At 46.4% G+C, this 23,607-nt stretch overlaps 1 protein-coding gene across 8 annotated transcripts in view; it reads left to right on the top strand.

Moving 5' to 3' along the window:
• Positions 1-23,607, top strand: part of TLN2 (talin 2) — a 492,565-nt gene that overhangs the window by 441,592 nt on the left and 27,366 nt on the right. For all 8 annotated transcript variants that reach the window (XM_043471776.1, XM_043471778.1, XM_043471781.1 and 5 more), the window contains 6 exons: positions 2,510-2,676; positions 4,003-4,186; positions 7,594-7,719; positions 7,923-8,039; positions 11,154-11,339; positions 15,102-15,209. In XM_043471776.1, the coding sequence (XP_043327711.1) occupies positions 2,510-2,676; positions 4,003-4,186; positions 7,594-7,719; positions 7,923-8,039; positions 11,154-11,339; positions 15,102-15,209 (888 nt within the window). The remainder of the gene's footprint in view (positions 1-2,509; positions 2,677-4,002; positions 4,187-7,593; positions 7,720-7,922; positions 8,040-11,153; positions 11,340-15,101; positions 15,210-23,607) is intronic.

Genomic DNA, 23,607 nt, shown 5'->3' with positions numbered 1-23,607 from the left:
TTCAGTTTATTTAAACTAAAAACAAAAAGTTTCTTTTCTTTTTCCCATTTCTCCTCCTCCTCATCCCCCACCACTGGCAACCACCAGTCTGTATCTATGGGCTTGGTGTTTGTTTTTGCCTTTGTTTTCAGATTCCACATAAAAGGGAGGTTATGTGGTATTTGTCCTTCTTTGATTTATTTCTCTAGTATAATGTCTTTGATATCCATTGCATGTATGTACCACATTTCCTTTATCTAACTTCCTTTGATGGACGCTTAGATTTTTTCTATGTCTTGACTATGACAAATAGTTTTCCAATGAACATGAGGGTGCATATATCTTTTTGAGTAAGTGTTTTCATTTTCTTCAAATACATAGCCAGAAGTGAAATTGCTGGGTCATATGATAGTTCTATGTTTATATTTTGAGGAATCTCCATAAAATTTTTCATATAGGGCTGCACCAATTTCTATTTCCAGCAAAAGTTGCATAAGGATTCACTTTCTTCTACATCTTTGCCCACACTTGTTACTTCATTTTGATAATAAACTTTCTGACAGATGTGAGGTGATAGATATTTCACTGTGGTTTGGATTTGCATTTCCCTGATAATTATGTGGAGCATCTTTGCATGCGCCTGTTAGCCATCTGTGTTTCTTTTTCAGAAAAATGTCCATTTAGATAGTCTGCCCATTTTTAAAATGATGGTTTTGAGAGGGTTTTTTGGGCTATTGAGTTATATAAGTTTGAGTTCTATTTCTGTTTATCAAATATATGATTTGCAAATATTTTCTCCCTTTCAGTAGATTGCCTTTTCATTTTGTTGGTGGTTTCCTTTACTGTGCAGAAGCTTTTTAGTTTTATATATATATATGTGTATATATATACACACATATATATGTATATCAATATGTAAACAAGTTCCACTTGTTTATTTTTGCTTTGTTGCTTATGCTTTTAGTGTCAGATCCATTGCCAAGACCTCTGTCAAGGAAGTGACCAGCTGTATTTTCTTCTAGAAGTTTTATGGTTTCAGGTCTTATATTCAGGTCTTACATTTAACCCAGTTTGAGTTAATTTTTGTGTGTGGTGAATCGTAGTGATCCGGTTTGATTTTTTTGCATATGGCTGTTCAGTTTTTTCAACACCATTTAATGAATACACTGTTCTTCCCTCATTGTATATTCTAGGCTCCTTTGTCATAAATTAATTGATCAGATATGGTTGGGTTCATTTCTGAGCTCTCTAATTCCATCTTCATATCTGTTTTTATGCCTTTACCTTACTGTTTTGATTACTGTTGCTTTGTGATTTAGTTTGAAATCAAAAAGCATAATGCCCCCAGTTTTGTTCATTCTCAAGATTGCTTTAGCTATTTGGATCTTTTATGGCTCCATACAAATTTTGGAACTGTTCATTTTCTGTGAAAAATGCCATTTTAATGTTGACAAGAATTGTGTTGAATTGTATATTGGTTTTGGTAGTATGGATATTTTAACAATATTCTTCTAATCCATGAGCGCAAAATATCTTTTCATTTATTTGTGCCTTTTTCAATTTCTTTGACTTCTTATAGCTTTCAGTATACAAGTCTTTCTCCTCTTTGGTTAAATTTATTCCTAGGTATTCTATTCTTTTTGATGCAGTTATAAATGGGATTGATTTCCTAATTTCTCTTTCTGATAGTTCATTGTTAGTATATAGACACACAATAGGTTTTTTGTTTATTGATTTTGTATCCTGCAGGTTTGCTGAATTCATTTATTCTAAAAGTTTTGTGTTTTTTTAATGGAGTCATCAGAGTTTTTTATCTAGAATATCTTGTCATCTGCAAATAGTGACAGTTTTACTCTTGCTTTCTAATTTGAATGCTTTTTTTTTTTCTTGTCTTACTGCTCTGGCTAGGACTTCTACTATTGTATTGAATTAAACTGATGAGGTTGGCCATCCTTGTCTTGTTCCTGATCTTAGAAGAAAAGCATTTAGCTTTTCACCTTTGAATATAATGTTAACTATTGGCTTGTTGTATGTGGCCTTTATTATATTGAGGTATGTTCTCTCTATATGCACTTTGTTGAGAGTTTTTATCATAAATGGCTGTTGAATTTTGTCAAATGCTTTTTCTGCATTTATTGAGATGACTTATTTAATTTTTACCTTTTGTTTTGTAATTGTGGTGTATCACATTGATATCTGGATGTTGAACCAATCTTGCAACCCTGGAATAATACCCACTTGATCATGGGGTGTGATACTTTTATTGTTTTGTTGAATTTGGTTTCTTGATATTTTGTGGAGGATTTTTGCTCTGTGTTCATCAGGGATATTGGCCTATAGTTGTCTTTTTTTGTGGTATCTTTGCCTGGTTTTGGTGTCAGAGTAATTTTGGCCTTGTAAAGTGAGTTTGGAAGAGTTTCCTCTTCTATTTTTTGTGTTCTTTGTGATTTTTTTTTTTTTTAGTTTGAAAACTTTTGGGTTATATTTTCTCCATCTTCCACACCCACTGACTTTCCCACTCTGCCCTCAGGTATCCCTGGTGCTGTCCGCTCTCCAGGCTGGGAACAAGGGAACCCAGGCATGTATCACAGCTGCCACTGCCGTATCCGGGATCATCGCCGACCTGGACACCACCATCATGTTTGCGACTGCAGGGACCCTGAATGCAGAGAACAATGAGACATTTGCAGACCACAGGTATGGGAGTGACAGCCATCCTGGGGGCTCCTGGACAGGGAGAAGTTCAGTGTGGCCTGATGGACTTTGGAGATGCTGCCCAACATCCAGAAATATGGTTATGCATTTTTATTTCAAAAGGATGTTCAAGTGGCAGAAATGGACCACGTAATCAAAATAAGTGCCTTTCTCAACTGCAAACATAATTGTGTTCCAGCTTTGCCTTTCACAACCTACATCCAGCCTGCTCCAACAGAGGATAACTTTTTTGCCTTTTTTTTTTTTTCCCTAAGCTAAAAAGCTATGCCCTTGATTTTTTCACTAACCTTAGTGGGACTGGGAGTGACCCGGACAGGCATTTAGCTCCCACCTAAATGGAGAGTGAAGCTCCAAGCCTGCTGTCTCTCCCAGGCTGGCTCTTCAGACTCTGCTTCAGAGGCAGGTGCTAGGATCTCTATTTTCTGCTGGGTATGTCCCCCCATGTCCTTGCAACATGTCCAGCACCTTTCTTCCTCTCTCCATAGCCCCAAGACTGGGCAGGGGAGGTGATTCCCAGTGCCCTGTCACCCCTTCCAAAACCCAGCCCCCTGGGCTCTGATGTCCAGGTCCCCTTGCCCATGTGTCCTCACAGCTCCCTGTCGCTGCGACGTATTTTCAGGGATAGTAGCAACCACAAGGAGGAAGCTATGGGACTGGGGAAGGGGACCAAGCTGGTAGCCCTGAATCTGTAATTGAAGTTTTACTATTAATTGACTGGGAACTCTGAGCTGACTTTCCTCTCTTCTATCCTAATTCTCTTACATGGGAGATGAGAGCTCCTATTACAAGAGGAGAACTGGATCACCTCTCTTTAATAAAAGCTGTTAGGAGGGTTTCTTTTCCTCCTAACTGGGCTTCCCAGGTGGTGCTAAAGAATCCGCCTGCTAATGCAGGAGACACAAGAGATGTGGGTTCAATCCCTGGGTCAGGAAGATCCCCTGGAATAGGAAATGGCAACCCACTCCACTATCCTTGCCTGAAAAATCCCATGGACAGAGGAACCTGGCAGGCTACAGTCCCTGAGGTCGCAAAGAGTCAGACACACACACACACACACACACACACACACACAGAGTTTCTTTTCTTCCTGACACACACACACACACACACACACACACACACACACACACACACACACACACACACACACACACACACACACACACACACACACACACACACACACAGAGTTTCTTTTCTTCCTGACTACCACACACACACACACAGAGTTTCTTTTCTTCCTGACTACCGGTGACCAAGGTCTACCCTTTGTCTCCCCCCTTGCCCTGCCCTCCCCCCCCTTCTCAGGGAGAACATTCTGAAGACAGCCAAGGCCTTGGTGGAAGACACGAAATTGCTGGTGTCGGGGGCCGCGTCCACTCCAGACAAACTGGCCCAGGCAGCTCAATCATCTGCAGCCACCATCACCCAGCTCGCTGAGGTGGTCAAACTGGGGGCCGCCAGCCTGGGCTCTGATGACCCCGAGACCCAGGTAGGCATGTCGTCAGGCCTTGTGTTCCCACAGACTCTATGCACAGATCTTAGAAGAAGCTGAAGGCAAAATAGGAACTTGGGGAATACACAGTATGTGTGTAGGCGCATCTGTGGTTTAGGGACTGGTAGGAAGCAGTTATCCAGGCAGAATAGTGGCATATGGACTGTGGTATGGCTGTGGCGATGGATCCAAGCCCACAGATTGGAGAGGAATCTGTAAGGAGGTCTCTGCCAGGCTTGGAAAATGATTGGTCACATTGAGCGTTTGGAGATAACGGCAAGGGAGCTGGCCAGGACAACCGTGTGTTTCAGGCTACTACATCAGTGAATGGACAGTGGCTCCCAGTACCCAGCCGAGGCTCCTTGGATGGAGGGCTGACCTGGATATAGATGCAGATGCATTCAGATTGCAGTGTGTTTTGAATTAGAAGTTCCAGAGAGACACTCAGGTGGAAACAAGTGAATAGGCTTGAGCTGGCTCAGGTTTGAGAGTGTGGATGCAGGGCTTGTTCTCCAATAAACAGTGACCACAACCAGAGAGGAGAATGAGGAGACGGAGTCAAGGCAAAGCTGAGGAATCCATCATTTGGACCATCTTCAGGAAAAAAAAAAAAAAAGATGCCTAAGGAGACTGGGAAGTGGCAACAGCTGGTGGGAAGATGATGTTAACAGGAAGGAGTGCTTCAGCCCTCCAGAGATGTGGCCAAGGAGGCAAGAAAGAAGATGTGAGAGCCAGCCCCAGGGCCATGGATAGCAGTGGTCACCCAGTCAGGGCTGTTAGTGAGGAGTGGCCAGATGAGGGTGAAGGTAGGAGGCAGTATGTATAGATGCCCCATTTGAGAAATTTGACTCTGAAGGGGAGGTGAGAGAGGAACTGGGGGGCAGTGATGGTCTCCAGGCTCTGTGATTCTCTGCTTTGGATTCAGCCACTTCACTGATGTTACCTGCCAGGTCCTCAGCCCCCAGCCTAGATCATCAACTCCTCAAGGACAGGAACCATGGTTTATTGATCTTTGAAACAAACACACAGCTTCCACACATCATGGATGCCCAACAGAGCAGTTGAGCTCTTGCTGAACTAACAGCCAACCATGGCCATCATTGATGGATTCTTCCCATTCCTGAGTACATAATTTAAACATCGCTCTGTTGTTTCACCCTCCAGCACCATCAAATGGTAAACACTTCAGTTTCCACTGCTTAAACTATACTCAATTAACAAGCCTGTTAGGCCCATTTGGACATCCCTGGAGACAAAGCGTCCGTCCGTCCTGTGCCAGAGTTTATGACAGCTACTGTCCTAATGAATACAAGACCACCAGCTCTGTTCGCACACAGCCGTGACCCCTCCCTCCCTGACATCTTCCAGTGGAGCGGAGCCCCTTGAAGGAAACATTCCATGTGTTGGCTTTTTACTCCTTGTGCTGGCTTTCTCTTTGATAATATCAGAGCCCAGATTGACTGCCCTGTGGAATTCAAAGCATTCACAGAAGTCTCTGCTTGGGCATTATTCTTACCCGCATGGAGGAAGGAAAAGCTAGAAAATGCATGAGTGCAGTTGGAACCCGAGCCTGGCTCAACCTGGAATGAATCAGCTGGGAGGATTTAGACCTTTGGATTTAAATCCAAAATGTATCGAATTGCTTAGTCTTAGTCTCCCAAATGATCCAGAAGTCCCAGAGCCCAGCTTCTTTTGAGACCACCAGTGCAAGAAGTCCCCCTGACAGGTACCCCCACTTGCTCCTGGTCACTGTCCAGTGACTGGGAGGGGACAGTGTGTGCCAGGTGTCAGCAGCATACCTGCCCGCTCCGCCTCTCCCCTGTGGCCCCCACCACAGCCCCTCCTCAGGAGTCCCGCCACAACCCAGCCTGCCCTGTGGTTTTAGAGGCTGGCAGAGGTTCGTGCAGTCTGGGTGAGAAGCCACGAGATGGAGAGGGTGGGAGGCTGGGAGTCACGGTGTGGCTATGCTTACAGTATCTGGGATGCTAGTGTTTCTAAGATGTTTTCACATTTGTTATCTGGTTCGTCCTGCCAGCAGGGTGGTGGGGGGGGGGGAGGGGAGGGGCTAGCACTACTGACCTCATTTGCAGATAAGGAGCCAGGGCCACAGGAGCCCAATACAGTGTGGAAGTGAAGACCGTGTCCTTGGCATCACACTGGCCAGAGTCTGAATCCCAACCCGACCTTCCCAGTCTCTTCAAGTATGGATGTAGTCATTGTAGTTCCCACTCGAAAAGGGAGTGATGAAAGTTAAATAAGATCATGTGCGTTGTACTTGGCTCGGCACATGGAATACTGCCCTCTGTGCAGGGAAGCTGTTGCTGTAAGAAGTAGGAGTTGTTATTGTAGCTATTGGACCCAGAAGATGTAAATGTAATACCCAGCATCATGGAATTCCTAAGGACGCCTGGTACTTGAGATTCCAAGTGTAACACCCAGAGGAAGTGGTCTGTTGTCTCTTCAGTTAGAAGAGTGAAGCCGCTGTGTTCCATCTAGTGTTATGTGGGTTCACACCTGTATATCCACTCGTTCCCTGACTATTTGCTGAGTGCCCACCACACGCCAGGCCTTGTTCTGAGTGCAAAATACAACAAAAGTCTAGGCCGGCCCTCCTGGGGCTTCCATCCCAGTTAAGGAAGGCAGATGGTATACAAGGAAATAATTCCACATTACTTTATTACTATTATATTACAGCTAAGTGCATTAAATAAAGCAGGGCAAGCTGAGGGTATTCCGGTGAGGATGGGCTTGTGGCACAAGTGGTCAGATAGGGTCTCTGAGGACGTGACGTTTGATCTGAGACCTGAAGGATGAAAAAAGCTGAGGTCCAGGCAGCGAAGGGAACAAAGCAGAAGCCCTGAGATCAGAGTGGGGGAGGATTTCCAATGGGGAAAAAAGGTAGACCTACATGCCTGTAACATGGCAAGTGAGTCAGGATCCCACCTGGGGAGCAGGCAGGCTGCCATGGGAGCCTTGTAGGCCAGGCCGGGTGCGGGGGGGGGCGTGCATTTTGTTCTCCGTGGTTTTGGTGACCAGTTCTGGGTACAGGTGAGTGGTGTTGCCTCTCGGGGTGTCTGCCTAGCTGCCTTCATCCTTTCACAGGCAGCTTTTCAGCAGAGCTATCAGTCAGGACATGTTTCTGAACTTGCCAAATAGACTGTACCTGGGTTCTGCATTCCGGCTCAGCATCTGCCTCCCTCAGGGAGCTTCCTCAAGTGTGGATTCTGGATTTCCGCCCGGACTCCTACACCGGAGACTCCAAGGGCAGGCCTAGGAGACTCTCCTGTGCTGCGGGCTGGGGAGCTGTGGATGCTGAGCCCTGCCTCCCAGGTCCCCCCCTGCCCCGCTCTTGTGCTGTGTGATCTTGGTGCAGCTGCTCACGTGAGGTGCATGCTCTCTTTCAGGTAGTGTTGATCAATGCCATCAAAGACGTGGCCAAGGCCCTCTCTGATCTCATCGGTGCTACCAAGGGCGCTGCCAGCAAGCCTGCCGACGACCCCTCCATGTACCAGCTCAAGGGGGCTGCCAAGGTAGAGTGGAGCCCCAGCCGGGCACAGGTGTGCCAGGGGTGCTCCAGTGAGAGACAGAGATGACACGCCAGGGCTTTGGAGGGGGCCGTGTGCATCTGGGTTCCTTCCTCACTTAGAGGCGTGGGCACTCGTGCCATTAGATCTGCACTAAGAGGGATGGGACCTCAGCGCACTCTTTCCTCTTGGCCTGTCTTCCCATGCAGGTGATGGTGACCAATGTCACCTCCCTCCTCAAGACCGTGAAGGCAGTGGAGGACGAGGCCACCCGGGGCACACGGGCGCTAGAGGCCACCATCGAGTACATGAAGCAGGAGCTTACGGTAAGGAGCCACCAGCCACCTCCCTAGGGCCCTGTGTCCAACAGCCGACCCCAGCGCAACTTCTCTGAGATTTCACTTGGAGTGCCTGAGCTAGGGGGGCCCACTCACCTGCCTGCTGGTAGCCTTGTGCCATGGAGAACCTATGTGATACTGGCTTCGGAGTTTGACTAGGATCAGTTTGCAATTGTAATTAAATGAATTAATGTATGACTTGGGACCACTCAGGTTTCATTCCACTAAAATTGCAGCATAAAATGAAAGCACTGCAGAAGAGCCTTGGCAAAGGGAAAACTCACTGTGGCCCTTTGCCTTGAGTTTATGCTTTTTAAAAAATTTTACTTATTTTATTATTCATTTTTGGTTGCACTGGGTCTTCATTGATGCATGCAGGCTTTCTCTAGTTGCGGGAAACAGGCTGTTTGTTTGTTGTGGTGCACAGGCTTCTCACTGTGGTGGTTTTTCTTATTGTAAAGCATGGGCTCTAGGGTGCACAGATTTCAGCAGTTGCAGCTCACAGGCCCTAGAGCATGTAGGCTTCAGTAGTTGTGGCACGTGGGCTTAGTTGTTCCACGGCATGTGGAATCTTGCTGGACCAGGGATCAAACCTGTGTCCCTTCCCTTGGCAGGCAGATTCTTATTCACTGAGACACCAGGGAAGTCCTCATCTTGAAGGGCCACACGTGGCCCCTCCTGATTCCCGTGGCCATCAACAATAGCTCACCCTGCTGCACACAGATGGATGTGGGAGTCTGACCTCACTGTTCGGAAAACCCAGACGCTTTTACTGGGGGCACTTCCCTATAACGTCAGGCTGCCTTCCACGTGAGGCGTCTGATCTCAGAGACGCCGACCCTGTGTTCACTCTCGCCCAGTTCCACTGTCTTAGAGCGAGGGTGTCCTGGGCTTACTGTGATCGTATCCAGTTCTTTTGACTCCATGGTGGTTGTGTATTGCCTTGAGGATTGCCTCACCTAATCCCCCGAAACAAATATGCTGAAAATGAGTAGCTTCAAACTGAGATTCCTCTTTTTTTATTTATTTTTACAAATGCTATTTATTTTCATTATTTTATATGTACCTTTATTCTTAGAAGGCCAAATGACTACACACAGACAGCTTTAGGACATTTTTCAAAGACTCTCAGATAAATAAAACTTAAATGCAGAGGCAACATAGGCCATCATGTGAGGTTCCTTTTTAATAGCAGATCTGCTCACAGATTCAGCTTCTCTTTTGGAAGGAGGAGTCTTCAGAGAGTCACCTGCAAAGGCCACAAGCGCCTGAGGGTCAGCAGTGTGCTTCAGTCATGTCAACTCTTGCAACCCTATAGATTATAGCCCTCAAGGCTCCTCTGCCCATGGAATTCTTCAGGCAAGAATACTGAAGTGGGTTGCCATTTCCTTCTCCAGGGGGTCTTCATGACCCTGGGATCGAACCCACATCTCTTATGTCTCCTGCATTGGCAGGCGAGTTCTTTACCACTAGTGCCATCTGGGAAGCAGTAGAGATGAGCGATTCTGTCAGGTTTTAGTGATGGGGGCCTGGGTTCTCGTGTCCTGTGTTTAATGACTCCAACCTTGGCTGCCATTGTGCTCGGTTCTCACACAAAGAAGGAACTAAAAACCACAGGTGATATCCTTAAGACTGCTGCCTGGCACTCGCCTGCCTACATGGGCTGGGAGTTTTGTTTTTTTTTTTTAATTTTATTTTTTGGCCATACCGCATGGCATGTGGGATCTTAGTTCCCACATGAGGGATGGAACCCTCACCCCCTGCATTGGAAGCTCAATTTCTTAACCACTGGATCACTAGGGAAGTCCCTGGGCTGGGGTTTCTTATTAAAAGTCTAGAGATACATTCTGACCAGTGTGAGTGGGCCAAACAGTAGCAATGGAAGAGATTTGTAATTCCTGGGATATTACACATGGTCAGCCTAGTATACCATGTAGAATTGACCTATATCAAAAAAAAAAAAAAGAATTGGCCCAGACAATGCATATCCATGAGCACAGGTTCCCAAAGGAGCATGAGCCCCAAGGCCCATGTTAGCATGGAGGACTCTGTCCATCCTCATTACGCTGCATTATTCAGGGTTGGTCCTGGACAGTCAGACTGCTGCTGTTCATTTTTAGGGGGTTAGTGGTGTTCAACACTGATGGGCACATGACAGGGATGTCAGCTGGGTCCTCCCTTCTGAATGTGGCTCAAACATGGCTGCCTAGGGCTGAAGACTCTGGGAGAGAGTGAAGGACAGGGAAGGCTGGTGTGCTACAGCCCATGGGGTTGCAAAGAGTCAGACACAACTTAGCGACTGAACAACGAGGACTGAAGACAGAGCAGCCCCACCAGGTTCAGGAGTCCTCGTATGCAGGGACCCCTCGCTCATGGTGGAACCATGGCAGATGCACTGGAAGCAGAAATGGTGGCTTGACTGGCAGGTGGAATTTTAAAGTGAGATACTCACCATGGCTAATGTATTTCAGCTTCTCTAAAGGTGTATGGGTGTTGTTAAATAATTCAAAATGTCGCCGTGCCAGGCTCAACATGAACACCTCCACACAATTAGGTAGTTATATTTGTAAGACAGGCTGAGAATAGAAGAAATGGAATGCTTCATTTTTCCCCAGCCTCACACTGTCTTTAAGAGAGAGAGCTGAGTCCAGAGTGATTCATCCAGGTCCGTCTTGCTCTGGAACCAGCATCAGGGCTGTGGAGCTTCTGGGGATCACTGAGGTATCAGCAAGAATGGGCCAGAAGATCTGGGGAGCTGCACAGTCCACCCCACCCCACCACCCCAGGGGTGGAGTTAATGCACACAGAGTGTCAGTTTCCACAGGCAAGCATGTTAATTAACACTGTAGATGATTCTCCCGCCCCATGTTCTCCCCCCAGGAATGCTGAAGACTGGTGTGTGGGGCTTATCCACGCTGGAATTTTGAAAGCAAGAATGATGTTACTGGACTCCAGTTAAATTTCTGATTTCCTGACATCTGACCAGTTTCCTCCCATGGCTGGCTCGGTTTTCAGACACTGCTACAGCCAGCAGGGGAGGCATATGTTATTTCTGTCCTTCCCTTTTCGACTTTTTTCAGCTCTTCCATTTCTATCTTCCAGGTATTCCAGTCAAAAGAGGTACCTGAAAAGACATCATCACCTGAAGAATCCATCAGGATGACCAAAGGCATCACCATGGCAACGGCCAAAGCTGTGGCCGCTGGGAACTCTTGTCGACAGGAGGATGTGATAGCCACCGCCAATCTGAGCCGGAAGGCCGTGTCGGACATGTTGACGGCCTGCAAGGTAAAGGCCTCGGCATTGATTGGGGTGGGTAGGGTGGTGCTCTGCCGTGGCTGAGCTGTTGCAGTCAGTCTGGAGAGGGGGCAGGACTGGCCATGTGTAGGAGTGAGCAGCTCGGTACCCTGGCCTTTGTGATAGAGTGCACGCTGGTGGCAGGTGTGCCCATCAGCCAAGGGAGGTGGCTCTCTGGAGGTAGTTTTGTATTTAAGAGGGCGTGGACTTGGTCTGCTGACTTACCCTCCCACTTCGTCTCTCAGTTCTTCCTAAACAGGCGGGATACCTTCTTGCAGGGGCTGTACTAGGGGCTGTTCTGGCAGGAGTGGAGCAGGACTGTGAGGTTTTGTCCCAGGCCCTCCAAAACTGCACCCCTCATCAGCCTGCACCCTTACCTGAGTCCTCGATCAGCCCTTCTGCGCCAGGAAGGGTGTTGCCATAATTGGGTGAGGGAGTGAGTTAGAGGAACCAAAGAGCACCAGGCATCTTGGGGAAGCTCTTCCGACCCTTAGGGAGACAGCAGGGGCGGCTGCCCTGCGCTGGTGCTCTTGGAGGGAGCTGGGGAGACCTGAGCTTTATAACATTCACTTTATTTTACATCTGTTAAGCCAAGGAGCCATAAGAGGTCCCCCACCTCCCACTGAGCAGCCCCACCCCAGTCCTGCACCCTTCTGGAACCCTGACTTCTCCCCATGATGGATCAGTGACACCTCACCCCCACCCTACCCCCACCACCCTGGTCAGCAGATGGAGATGAACCACAGAAGGGGAAGAGCAGCTGTTGCACCTTGGGGTCCTTGGGAACAGGCCCTTCTCTGTGGTGATGTGAGTTGTGGGGAGAGCTGGTGCAGGGTCAGACGATGGCCTCTCCGGTTCCTCGCAGGGGTAGGATGGGCTGGTGTCCCTGGGCAGAGGCAGGGCGAGGCAGTCAGGCTGAAGGACTGAGTGTGGGAAACAGCACCACATTTCCTGGTCCCCAGGAGGTGGGGGAGGGGAGGGAGTGAGGGACAGGGGTAGGTGGGAGGAAAAGAGGGTGACAAGAGGGTTGGGCCACTGTCACGAGTTCCACGTGTGCTGGGCCAGGGAGTTTAGACTCTCCTCGGGCCCCAAGTATAGGTTTATTATTTTATTTATTTTTATTTATTTATTTGCTTGTGTTGGATCTTAGTCGTGTCACGAGGGATCTTTCCTTGCAGCGCACGGACTCTAGTTGTGGCATGTGGGCTCCAGAGAGCATGGGCTCAACAGCTGTGACGTGAGGATGTAATTGCCCCTTGACATCTTGGCATGTGGGATCTTAGTTCCCTGACCAGGGATCAAGCCCACATCCCCTAAATTGCAAGGCAGATTCTTAACCACTGGACCACTGGGAAAGTCTCCCAAGTACAGTTTTGATGCACTCAATGGGATCTGCCCTGGCAGAAGTGATCATTCTGGTTTGGGTTATAACCTCCATCACAGCAGTATTTGCCAGCCAGATACGGCTAGTGAGCACCACCACAGTGCACATGCAGGGCACTCTGTAGCTTTGGAAGGGCAGGTGTGTATGTTCTGTCATTCGATCCTAGATGGGAAGGGTAAGGGAATTCTTCTAATTAGGAATTCTCCTAATTTGATTGGAGAGATGATGTGGCCTGACCAAAGTCACACTTACAATCAGAACCAGAACTGAGGTCAGACCTTCTGAGCTCTGGGCCAGTCTGTTTCTGCTCCTTGTGGCCTCCCAGTCACAGAGATCAAGGTTACCGTGGTTGATGAACAATGGGTACCTCTGTCTCCGTGTTATAGATGTGAAATGGAAGACAGCTCCGATTTTCCTCCTATGTGTTCCCCTCTTCAGGGGAAGAGGTTAAGGATTAAAGTAGAGGTGCCATTGGCCTAGCCCTGACTCTTCATTGTGATCTCGCCCTGGATCAAGCCATCCTGATTTTGCAGGACTAAATAACAGCCAGAGCTTCTCATGCCAACATCAGACTTGATGACAAGGGTCACTGCTGAGCCCGAAGACTCCTCTCAGGACAGAACTTACTGATGCTTACATTTCCTGTGGTCTCTGGTATCTCCCATCCCTTGCAGAAAGGAAATGAGGCAGCTTGCCAGAAAGGGTGTGCAGTAAATATGTAGAAAACCAGGAATGCCAGTTGGTGGGCCAAGAAGGAACAATTCTGTGCCAACCAGAGGGCTACATGGCCATATTTGAACACCACCTTTGGGGCTGAGCAGGGCAAAAACAAGTGTAGAAGGACACATACTGACTCATCTTATCAGACATGGAGGATTACATTAATTGCTCCAATGGGGACATAGACTTCCCTACACCCCCAGTTAATTCCAGTGTGTCTTTCTTTCTGAGTGTACTTTCATGTTCATATGTCTTTATCAGATACAACTTCATATCTCCAATTACAATTAATGTTACATGACTATTTCTTTGTTACTGTAAGTCATTATAACTGATTTCTTTAATAAGCACAAAATACATTGTTAATGAATATACTCTTTCCCCTACTATCAGCTATTTAGATTATCTGCACTTTCCTTAATCATCAACTTCAGTGGACATCTTTGGGCATCTTTGGGTTTTTTTTCTATACTTTGGATAATATCCTTAGGCAAAATTCCCAGAAGTAGAGTTAGTGGGTCAAATGGACTTTCCAGTTATTGCTAGGTTGCTTTCCCCAAGGGTTCTGCCAAGTTAGAGCCACCAGCAGTGATGACCAGCAGTGATCATCAGCACCCATGCAGCTCTCAATGAGGGCCTTGTGCATTACCTACTAGAGGAGCATCATAGTCCTTGTCTTCCCCCTTGAACCAGACCTGGTCTCTGTCCTCATACTTGGAGACACAGGGGAGCAAGGCTGATGAAAGTGTGGGAGAAGTTAAAGGCCTGGCCTGTTAGTCCTCAAATGAATAAAACCAGGCTCATAAATGATAGATGCTAGCCACTCAAATTGGGAGGGCAGGTGAGGAGAAGTCCCCAGTCCTTGGGAAGAAGGATTCGACTGGAGGAAGCATGGAGACAGGTCACTCTTCCCCTTCTGCCTTGACCTTTTATCCTAATGCATGATTTGTGTTTGTCCTGACTTGTGATTTTTTTGCAGTTTTCTATTTTTTGTATTCTTGTAAGCCCCTTTGAGTTCTTTCCAGAGTGAAGTTATAGCAGGAAAGGCTAAATGGGTAGGATTGCCAGACTGAGCAAAAAAACAAAAAAACCAGGGTGCCCCATACTTAGGCTAAAGGTTTTCATTGTTTATTCGAAATTCAAACGTCACTGGTGGCCCCGGGAATGGACGTGCCATGTGAAATGATATCTCTTGAGTAACTCAAGTCAGCAGGTCACAAATACAAAAAGAAGCGGGGCCAGATGCTGTGTTAACCATATGTCCTGCTTTGCTTATCTTGACATGTATAATGTGAGTTGAGTTATTTATGGCACCGCTGAGGGTGCTGGGGAGCTTGTTCTCTGAAGGTTCCCAGGAGCCAGTGGGCCCAGTCAGGAGACTGGCTATGTTTGCAGTGTGGTCTGGTTACAGAGTGAGGAATTTCTTACCTTACAATAAAAGATGTGAGGGTCGGCATGATGAGAAAGGAAGAAAAAAGGGGCCAGATTTACTTGCTTTTGTCTGGCCCTGGGGCACTGGAAAAAGCAAGACACAAACTTGTCAGGGAACCTACAGTGGAAACAGGCAGGACATACGGGACCACCTGGCCGCCTGGCCCACTTGCCGCCTGGTTCTCCTGTCTTGAGATGACATTCCTTTCTTTCTCCAGCAAGCTTCCTTCCACCCCGACGTCAGTGAGGAGGTGCGCACCAGAGCCTTGCGGTACGGGACGGAGTGCACCCTCGGCTACCTGGACCTCCTGGAGCACGTCTTGGTGGTGAGGAGGGCGGTGGGCGGGGCTGGGGCTGGGGAGGAGCCGAGCATCCTTTCCTTGGGAAAATCCCACTTAGAGCTTCATGCAAACTCCACTTACGAGGCTCGGACTAGATTGAGCCGAAAAGCTCAATCTCACATCGCACTGCTCCAACTCACAAGATACAGGTGTGGACTGGAGGGAGGTGCTATTTGAATCCAAAAGAACTGGGGAGGTTTGGAAGATAGCTTGTTCAAGGAGTCATAAACACCCCAGGAGAGACTTGACAGTAGCTCCCCTCCCTTCGTTACTTTTGCTTCTTCCCAAACCCAAACAACAACAAAAAAAAGATCCATCACTTTCAGATATACAACACATGTACCTCAAAGACTGTCAAGCCTTTTAATTCTCTGGGCGTTGAAATTTTTCTTTTTTCAAGCAACCACATGAGGCTCATAGGGCAAAGGAAGGATCCAAGACTCAAAGATGTCTGGCCTCTTGGTTGAGGTCACCAGCTACTAATGACAGACCTGGGACCATGTCCTGCTTTTTATTCTCAGCTATCCCCATTGTAGCATTTCAGTGCCTTCTCTTTAACTTAAATTACCCTCTGATGTTAAGCATTTTGGGTTTTCTAAGGGAGCCTTACTTATATTCTTCACCCAGGTAACTGTTGTTGTTTAGTCACTAAGTCGTGTCCAACTCTTTGGAACCCCATGGACTGTAGCCCGCCAGGCTCCTCTTTTCCATAGGATTTTCCAGGCAAGAATACTGGAGTGGGTTGCCATTTTCTTCTCCAGGAGATATTCCTGACCCAGAGATCGAACCCACATCTCCTGCATGGGCAGGCAGATTCTTTACCACTGAGCCACCAGTAACTGTGGTCGGTACAAAAGTGTATCTTTTGTTAGAGTGACCAGTCTAGGGTTCCTCACATTGGGCTCCCAAAGCCTGAATACTTGTGAGTAGAATACTTGTCAGTAGAACACTTGTGAGAGAATGAAGCCAGTAAGGCTTCCAAAAGGTATCTTTTTTTTGATGAGACGATCTGTTCTGGACACATGGAATCTTGTTATGTCCAAACATTAGAAAGCATAGTGGAAACAGTCTTAGGCTAAGGTTTAGAACCCTCGAATTCAAATCCAGGCTCTGCCAAGAAACTAGCTGCACAACTGCCATCTATCTGGGCTTGAGTTTGCTCAGATGTTAGACAGGCAGCTTATTCAGGATTAAGTGAGACTGTGGGGAGGCCAGGGCACTGGCTGAGCTCACGTCTGCTACACACTTCATTGAAATACTTCTGGAACGTGTCCGTCCTGGCTGAGTGGAGATGTGGGGCTGCAGCAACAGTGCCCACCTTGCTTCCTAAGTGGGGGCTCTCCCCTGACCCCCTGTTTCTCCTTGTCTCTCCTATGCTTTGATTTCTGACTCAGTCGTTTAATAATTCGTTGTTGTTCAGCTGCTGTGTCCTGCCCTTTGTGACCCCATGGTTTGCAGCATGCCAGGCTCCTCTGTCCTCTACTGTCTCCTGGAGTTTGCTCAGACTCATGTCCATTGAGTCGGTGATGCCATCCAACCATCTCATCCTCTGCCGCCCCTTCTACTGCTGCCCTCAATCTTTCCCAGCATCAGGGTCTCTTCCAGTCAGTCGGCTCCTTGCATCAGGTGGCCAAATTATTGGAGCTTCAGCTTCATTATCAGTCCTTCTGATGAATATTCAGAGTTGATTTCCTTTAGGATTGACTGATTTGATCTCCTTGCTATCTAAGAGATTCTCAAGAGTCTTCTCCAGCACCACAATTCTGGCATCTTCCTATTACTCACAGGAGGGATCCTCACTTCACCTGTTTTCTCTAGGTCCGTTTCTTGGTTAATCCATATTTTTTCCCGCTTCTGTGTCCGTATCTGTGTTGCACTGACAACTGACTCAGGGTTGGTAGGTCCAGGCCCCTGCACACCTTTGCTCGTTAACCATTTGACGAGAATGTTACTGCATTGAGGCCCATCTGCAGCGGCGTCTCTGCCAAATGCCTGAAGCTGCATGGAACAGATGCAGCAGCCTTCAAGGCAAACAGTGAAGATGTTGAGTTTCCTTCCCACCTAGTCCAGGGTGAGTTCTGTCTGCATGAGGAAGGACAGGTGCCCACACTTGTTTTGAGAAGTTTCTCCCAAGGGAGAAGGAAAAGGGAGCCCTCATAGGGTCCCCTCCTTGACCTGAAGCCACCTGTAGCCCCTCTCCCAGTATCTGGGAACCAGGTGCGGTATCCACCAAGGCGCCTCCTGTCTCCTCAGCTCCTTACCCTGCACGCCGTGTGTTAGTGTCAGAAGACAAGGCCTCCTGGGGGTGGGGGCCAGGGGGAATGGTCGGCCTCTTTGCTCAAAAAGAAGCCCAGGATTCCAGGTCTCGGTGAACATGAGGGAAGACCTAGGAGCCGTTCCCAGGCCACACACTCAGAGACCCCAGCTTTATGGCCACTTAATGACTGTGTCGGACTTCCCAGGTGACGCTAGTGGTAAAGAACCCACCTGCCGATGCAGGAAACATAAGAGACTCATGTTCAGTCCCTGGGTCTGGAAGATCCCCTGGAGGAGGGCGTGGCAACCCATGCAATACTCCTGCCTGGAGAATCCCATGGACAGAGAAGCCTGGAGGGCTACAGTCCATAGGGTTGCAAAGAGTCAGACACAACTAAAGCGACTTAACACGGACACAATGACGGTCAGGCATCAGCCCTAGTGATAATCAGTAGGTTCTTCTGGAACAGGAAGGACACATTCCACAGGGAGACTCCACATCACCTGTGATTTAGGAGGTTTCATGTGAGGCCAGAGACTGGCAAGAGGGGAGCGACCACTCGCTTCTTTTCATGGACCCCACAAGCACCACTGCAGCTTACAGCTGGATGTGCTTCCCTGATGTTTTCTGTTATGAGTTCTTCCTGATATTTACTAAAGAAACAGGACTCTGAAACCTTGTTTTCAAACCTCATTGGGTTGATTGTGTGGTGGTCGATGTGTCTGTTAGAAGCCTGCCACCCGAATTTCTTTTTATTTTTCTATACAATTATTATCATTGTAACCCATAAATAAATAGAAGTATAAATGTCCTGTTTCCCCAAAGTTGTTTTGAGATTTATGGTATGAAAAACACTGGTGCTAAATTGAAATCACTAATAGGAAGAAAAGCTCGATGACATGAAAACTTTTATACAGCATACAGAATTGGTCTCATGTTTTGCAAGAAGGATGTTTTTGCCTTTTTATGGTGACAAGTGCTTATGGTTCTAATGTCCAAGGAGATAAGAATGAAATCACATCAAATAATTGCTTTAAAAAATTAGCTCATATATTTGTGTCTCTTTAGAGACTTGCGCATATTCCATAAAGGATTTTTCCAATAAAAATACAGGAAGGAAACATCCAGATAATGTTCATTATCATAAACATGAAAAATACCAGTTCCTAAGGGAAAACGGTAGAACCTCTGTGACAGCGTTCCGTCCTCTAAGCTGCAGACAGTTGTAGTTTCCTTGGTCCTGCAGCTGAAAATAAGCTCACATTTCACCTCATGTGCCCTCGCTCCTTCTCCAAACAGATTTGAAAGAAATTTGAGCTCATACGATGCTAAGTATGAGGAAGATTGTTCCCCAGGAGAGGCGTGCGTGCTTAGTTGCTCAGCTGTGTCCAACTCTGTGTGACCCCATGAACCACAGCCCGCCAGGCCCCTCTGTCCATTTCCCAGACAAGAATACTGGAGTGGGTTGCCTTTCCTTCTCCAGGGGATCTTCCCAACCCAGGGATTGAACCCACATCTATACTGCAGGCAGGTTCTTTACGTGAGGCACCGAGGAAGCCTCCACGTGAGGACCATGAGCTATAAGGCCGCTTAGGACAGAGCTGGTGGAGCCCCGACCCAAGAGGAAATGAGGAAATGGAAATGCACAGACATAGACACTAGTGTTCACTTCTGAGGGCGCTGAGACAGAGTCAGATAAAGAAAGCCAAATTGCAAATTTAGAGAAGACTTTGGATTTATTTGGAAATTAACTTTAGGGTAGAGGGAAAGAATACTAAGATAAGCTATTTGAGCGTGGTGAATAAAAAAGCAGTTAAAACTAGAGATTTACACACACACACACACCATACACCCATACACACACACATACCATACACACACACACACACACACTCACACACACTCACACACACCGTACACCCATACATACACACACACCATACACCCATACACACACACACACACACCGTACACCCATACACACACACTCACACACCGTACACCCACACACACACACATACCATACACACACACACACACTCACACACACCGTACACCCATACACACACACACACACCATACACCCACACCCACACACACACACCATACACCCATACACACACACACACACACACCATACACCCATACACACACACTCACACACCATACACCCATACACACACACATACCATACACACACACACACACACACACACACACTCACACACACCGTACACCATACATACACACCACCATCACCCATCACACACACCACACACACCGTACACCCATACAACACACATCACCACTGTACACCACACACACACACACTACCAATACACCACACACACACAGCACACTACACACCACACCCGTACACACCATACACACACACCACACATACACCCACACCCATACAACACACCACACACACACACCTACACCCATACACACACACTCAACACATAACCCATTACACCACATACATACACACACACACCTTCACACACACACACCGTACACCTAACCACCCACACAACACTCACAACACCGTAACACACACACCACCACCCAACACACACAACACACACACACTCACCACACACGTTTACACCACACACACACACACACCATACACCCACACCCACACACCATACACCCATACACACACACACACACCATGCACACACACACACACCATACACCCATACACACACACTCACACACCATATACCCACACATACACACCATACACCCACACATACACACACACCATACACCCATACACACACACACACACCATACACACACACACACACACCATATACCCACACACACCATACACCCACACACACACTCTCACACCATACACCCACACACACACACCATATACCCACACACACACACTCACACCATACACACATACACACACATACACCATATACCCACTTACACGCACACACATACCCCACACTCCCCAGCCTGCCCTCCTCCTCACTTGGAGAAAGTATCTGGCAATTTAGAGGAATAAACTGAGGTCCCTTTCAAGTGGTCCAAGGAAGTTCAGCTGTCTTCTTTAGGGGCCGTTTTTCTTAAATTTAGACACGTGAAAATGTGGGAGAAGGTATCCTGCTTTGGCTTGTTCCGTTCAAATATCCTAGAGGCAAGGATTCCTCACCTGTTTTGGCTGTTTTGTATATTTTAGTTTTACTTTAGAAAAAAAATCTTAAAACACAGAAAACCATGTCAACATTTGTGTGTCTACCATCTATAATTAACTAACTTTTTAAATTAATATCTTGTCTTATTTGGTTCAGATTCTTATTTTGTTTAAAAAAAAACTCTCAATAATAATTAATTTTATATCCTTTACCAATACCATTCTCCTGTTTTTCTCTACTGAGGCACGAATAACTATCATGATTTCAGCTTTCTTAACCTTTTGTGGATTTGGGTCTCCCTGAATTAGCTAAAAACCCATTTCCTGCCATGTCCCTACCCTCATCAGAGAAACATCAGCTCATAAACACAAATGTCCTTTAAACTGTTAGGAGGATTCCCAGACACCCAGCCGGATCCTTTGGGAATTTAGAAACTCCAAATCGAGAACTCCTCCTTGGGGAATGTTTTGTTTGTTTGAGAATCTAGTTATCAGTCTACAAACAGAGGGATCTAATTTAGGCAGAGCCCTGTCCTTGCTGCCCCGGGAGCTCCTTTATGCAGCTCTAGCTGTGCCTGTTTGAGCAGCCTTGGCCTTCTGCATTTGCTGTTGGCTGGTCTGTCATGGAGGATTTCTTCTGCAGGATGAGAGACAGCCAGTTGGCCTCTGCGGCGACCACAGTTCAATATTGCTGCTAACCCACAATATGAGCTCTTTGACAGGGTTAAAATTACCCTCACTTTCACTAGCAGCACTTTAATTTCTTCTATCTGTTGCCTGCTATTAGAAATCATGTTGACTTAATTGCAGAATAAAAATAGAACTCCTTTGCTCTCCCTTGTCTAAATAGGGTGCTTTGTTGTCAGGGCCGTTCCCTTCCTTAGAGCCAGAGTGTATACAGAAGTGGTTTTCTCTTTCCATCAAAGTTCTTTTAAAGACAGAAGTCTTTCACCACTCCACTTGGATGATTTAAGTGAATCTCCCTACCACACCCTTCACTTTTGTTTCAGCTTTATTGAGGCATAGCTAACATACAATAAACACATATTTGAAGTTTACCGTTTGAGTGCTAATATTTGAATACATCTGTGAAAACATCACCACAATCCAAACAATGAGTATATCCATTACTCTTCAAAACTTCCAGGCAGCCACTGATCTGCATTTTGTTATTATAGATTTGCTTACACTTGCCAGACCTTTATATAAAGGTAATCATCTAGTGTGTACTCTTCTTTGTCTAGCTTCTTTCACTCAGCATCAGTATTTTTAATTCCATCCACATTCTTGTGTGCAGCAGTTATTTGACCCCTTTTATTGTTGCATGGTGTTGTCTAATCTGTTTCCCTGCTGATGGATACTTGGGTTATTTCCAGGTTTGATAGTTAAAAATAAAGCTGCTAAGAGCATCCTATATATGTCTTTCTGTCTATATGTTTTCATTATCTTGGATAAATATATTAAAGTGGAATATTTATATCATAGGATGGGTATATTTTTAACTTCCTAGGAAACTACTGAATTCTTTTGTAAAGTGGTTATTTCCACTAGCAGTGTATGAGAGTTCCCATTTCTCCATGTCTTTGTGAGCCCTTAGAATGGTCAGTCTTTTCAATTTTATCCATTCTAGTGGGCATGAGGTGATATCTTATTGTGGTTTCTTTTTTAGTATTTATATATATTTGGCTGCACCAGGTCTTAGTTTGGGCATGTGAGATCTAGTTCCCTGACCAGGGATTGAACCCTGGCCCCCTGTACTGGGCGCATGGAGTCCCAGCCACTGGACCACCGGAAAAGTCTACTGTGGTTTTAATTTACAACATGGAGTATCTTTTATGTACCTGTTTGCCTTCTGTATATCTTCTCAGATGATCTCTGTTCAGATCTTTTGCCCTTTTTAATTGGGTTTTTGTCTGATTGAACTTTTAGAGTTCTTTATATTTTCTAGGCATGAGTTCTTTGTCACGTCGGTGGAAAACATGAATAGTCAATCAAAGAAAGAAATGGAAATTTTTATTTGAGTGAACCTGAGGATTATAACCTGGGAGACAGTCTCTCAGAGAGCTCTGAGAACTGTTTTGAAGAGATAAGTGAGAAGACGGGCATCAGGATATATGTGGTTTTAGCAAAGAGTACATACAATCAAGTACTCGTCTCGGGAGAAGCTTGCTGCTAGTAACTAGAAACAGACATCTTAGTTTAAGGTTTTAGTGCTTTCAAAGTATAGGAAGATGTAAGAATTCAGGTTCATTTTTAAAATCTCCTGAAAATATCTAATTCTCTGAGGACCAGTTCAGTCAGTTTTCCTGGAGTGCAAAGGGCCTCATCCTTGCCCTGAGTTTCTTTCAGGATGTGCTGTAGGTCAGTAACTTAGTGGAGAATGACTTAATCCTTACAGGCCTGGATGGTGGGCAACATTCTTTATTTTACACTCCCTTCCCTTTCAGTTTTAATTGCAACCAGAGGTTGGAAGGCATTTTGTGACCAATTTGTTCCACTGCACTAGAAATGCTCATTCGCAGGTCAGGCCGGGATTTTGTTGATAGGCCACTCAGTGTGCTATTATAGGACCAGGCCCTGTTAACAGTAACCAGAGGCCTCCGGACCGCCTGTCTTACTAGTCTGTTATGGGCCAGGATGCAGTCCCCTCTTGTTTCTTCTTCCCATATCATGAGTTACACTGTTACAGTCGTTGATGTCATGGCACTATATATTTGGTCAATCATTTCAATTCACCTAGTCACTATTAGTTTTATCTGAAGCTCAGTCACATATTTGGTAATGCAAGAAACAATAATCTTGTAAAATAGGCAGAATACAAGTAATTATTAATGCTGGTAGCATTAATAAGGTTGTAAGTATTTAAGCTGAGAACTTTCATTAGGTGTGGCCCAGTATCTCCTCAGATCGTCTAAACAGTCTACTCTGCATCCATCTCTGTCTTTAGGGGAAATGGTATGTTGACC

Source organism: Cervus canadensis, chromosome 6, assembly GCF_019320065.1.
Source record: "Cervus canadensis isolate Bull #8, Minnesota chromosome 6, ASM1932006v1, whole genome shotgun sequence".
Classification (NCBI taxonomy): Eukaryota; Metazoa; Chordata; class Mammalia; order Artiodactyla; family Cervidae; genus Cervus; species Cervus canadensis.
The sequence above is the reverse complement of the archived record's forward strand: the minus strand, read 5'-3'. Positions and strand labels throughout refer to the sequence as shown.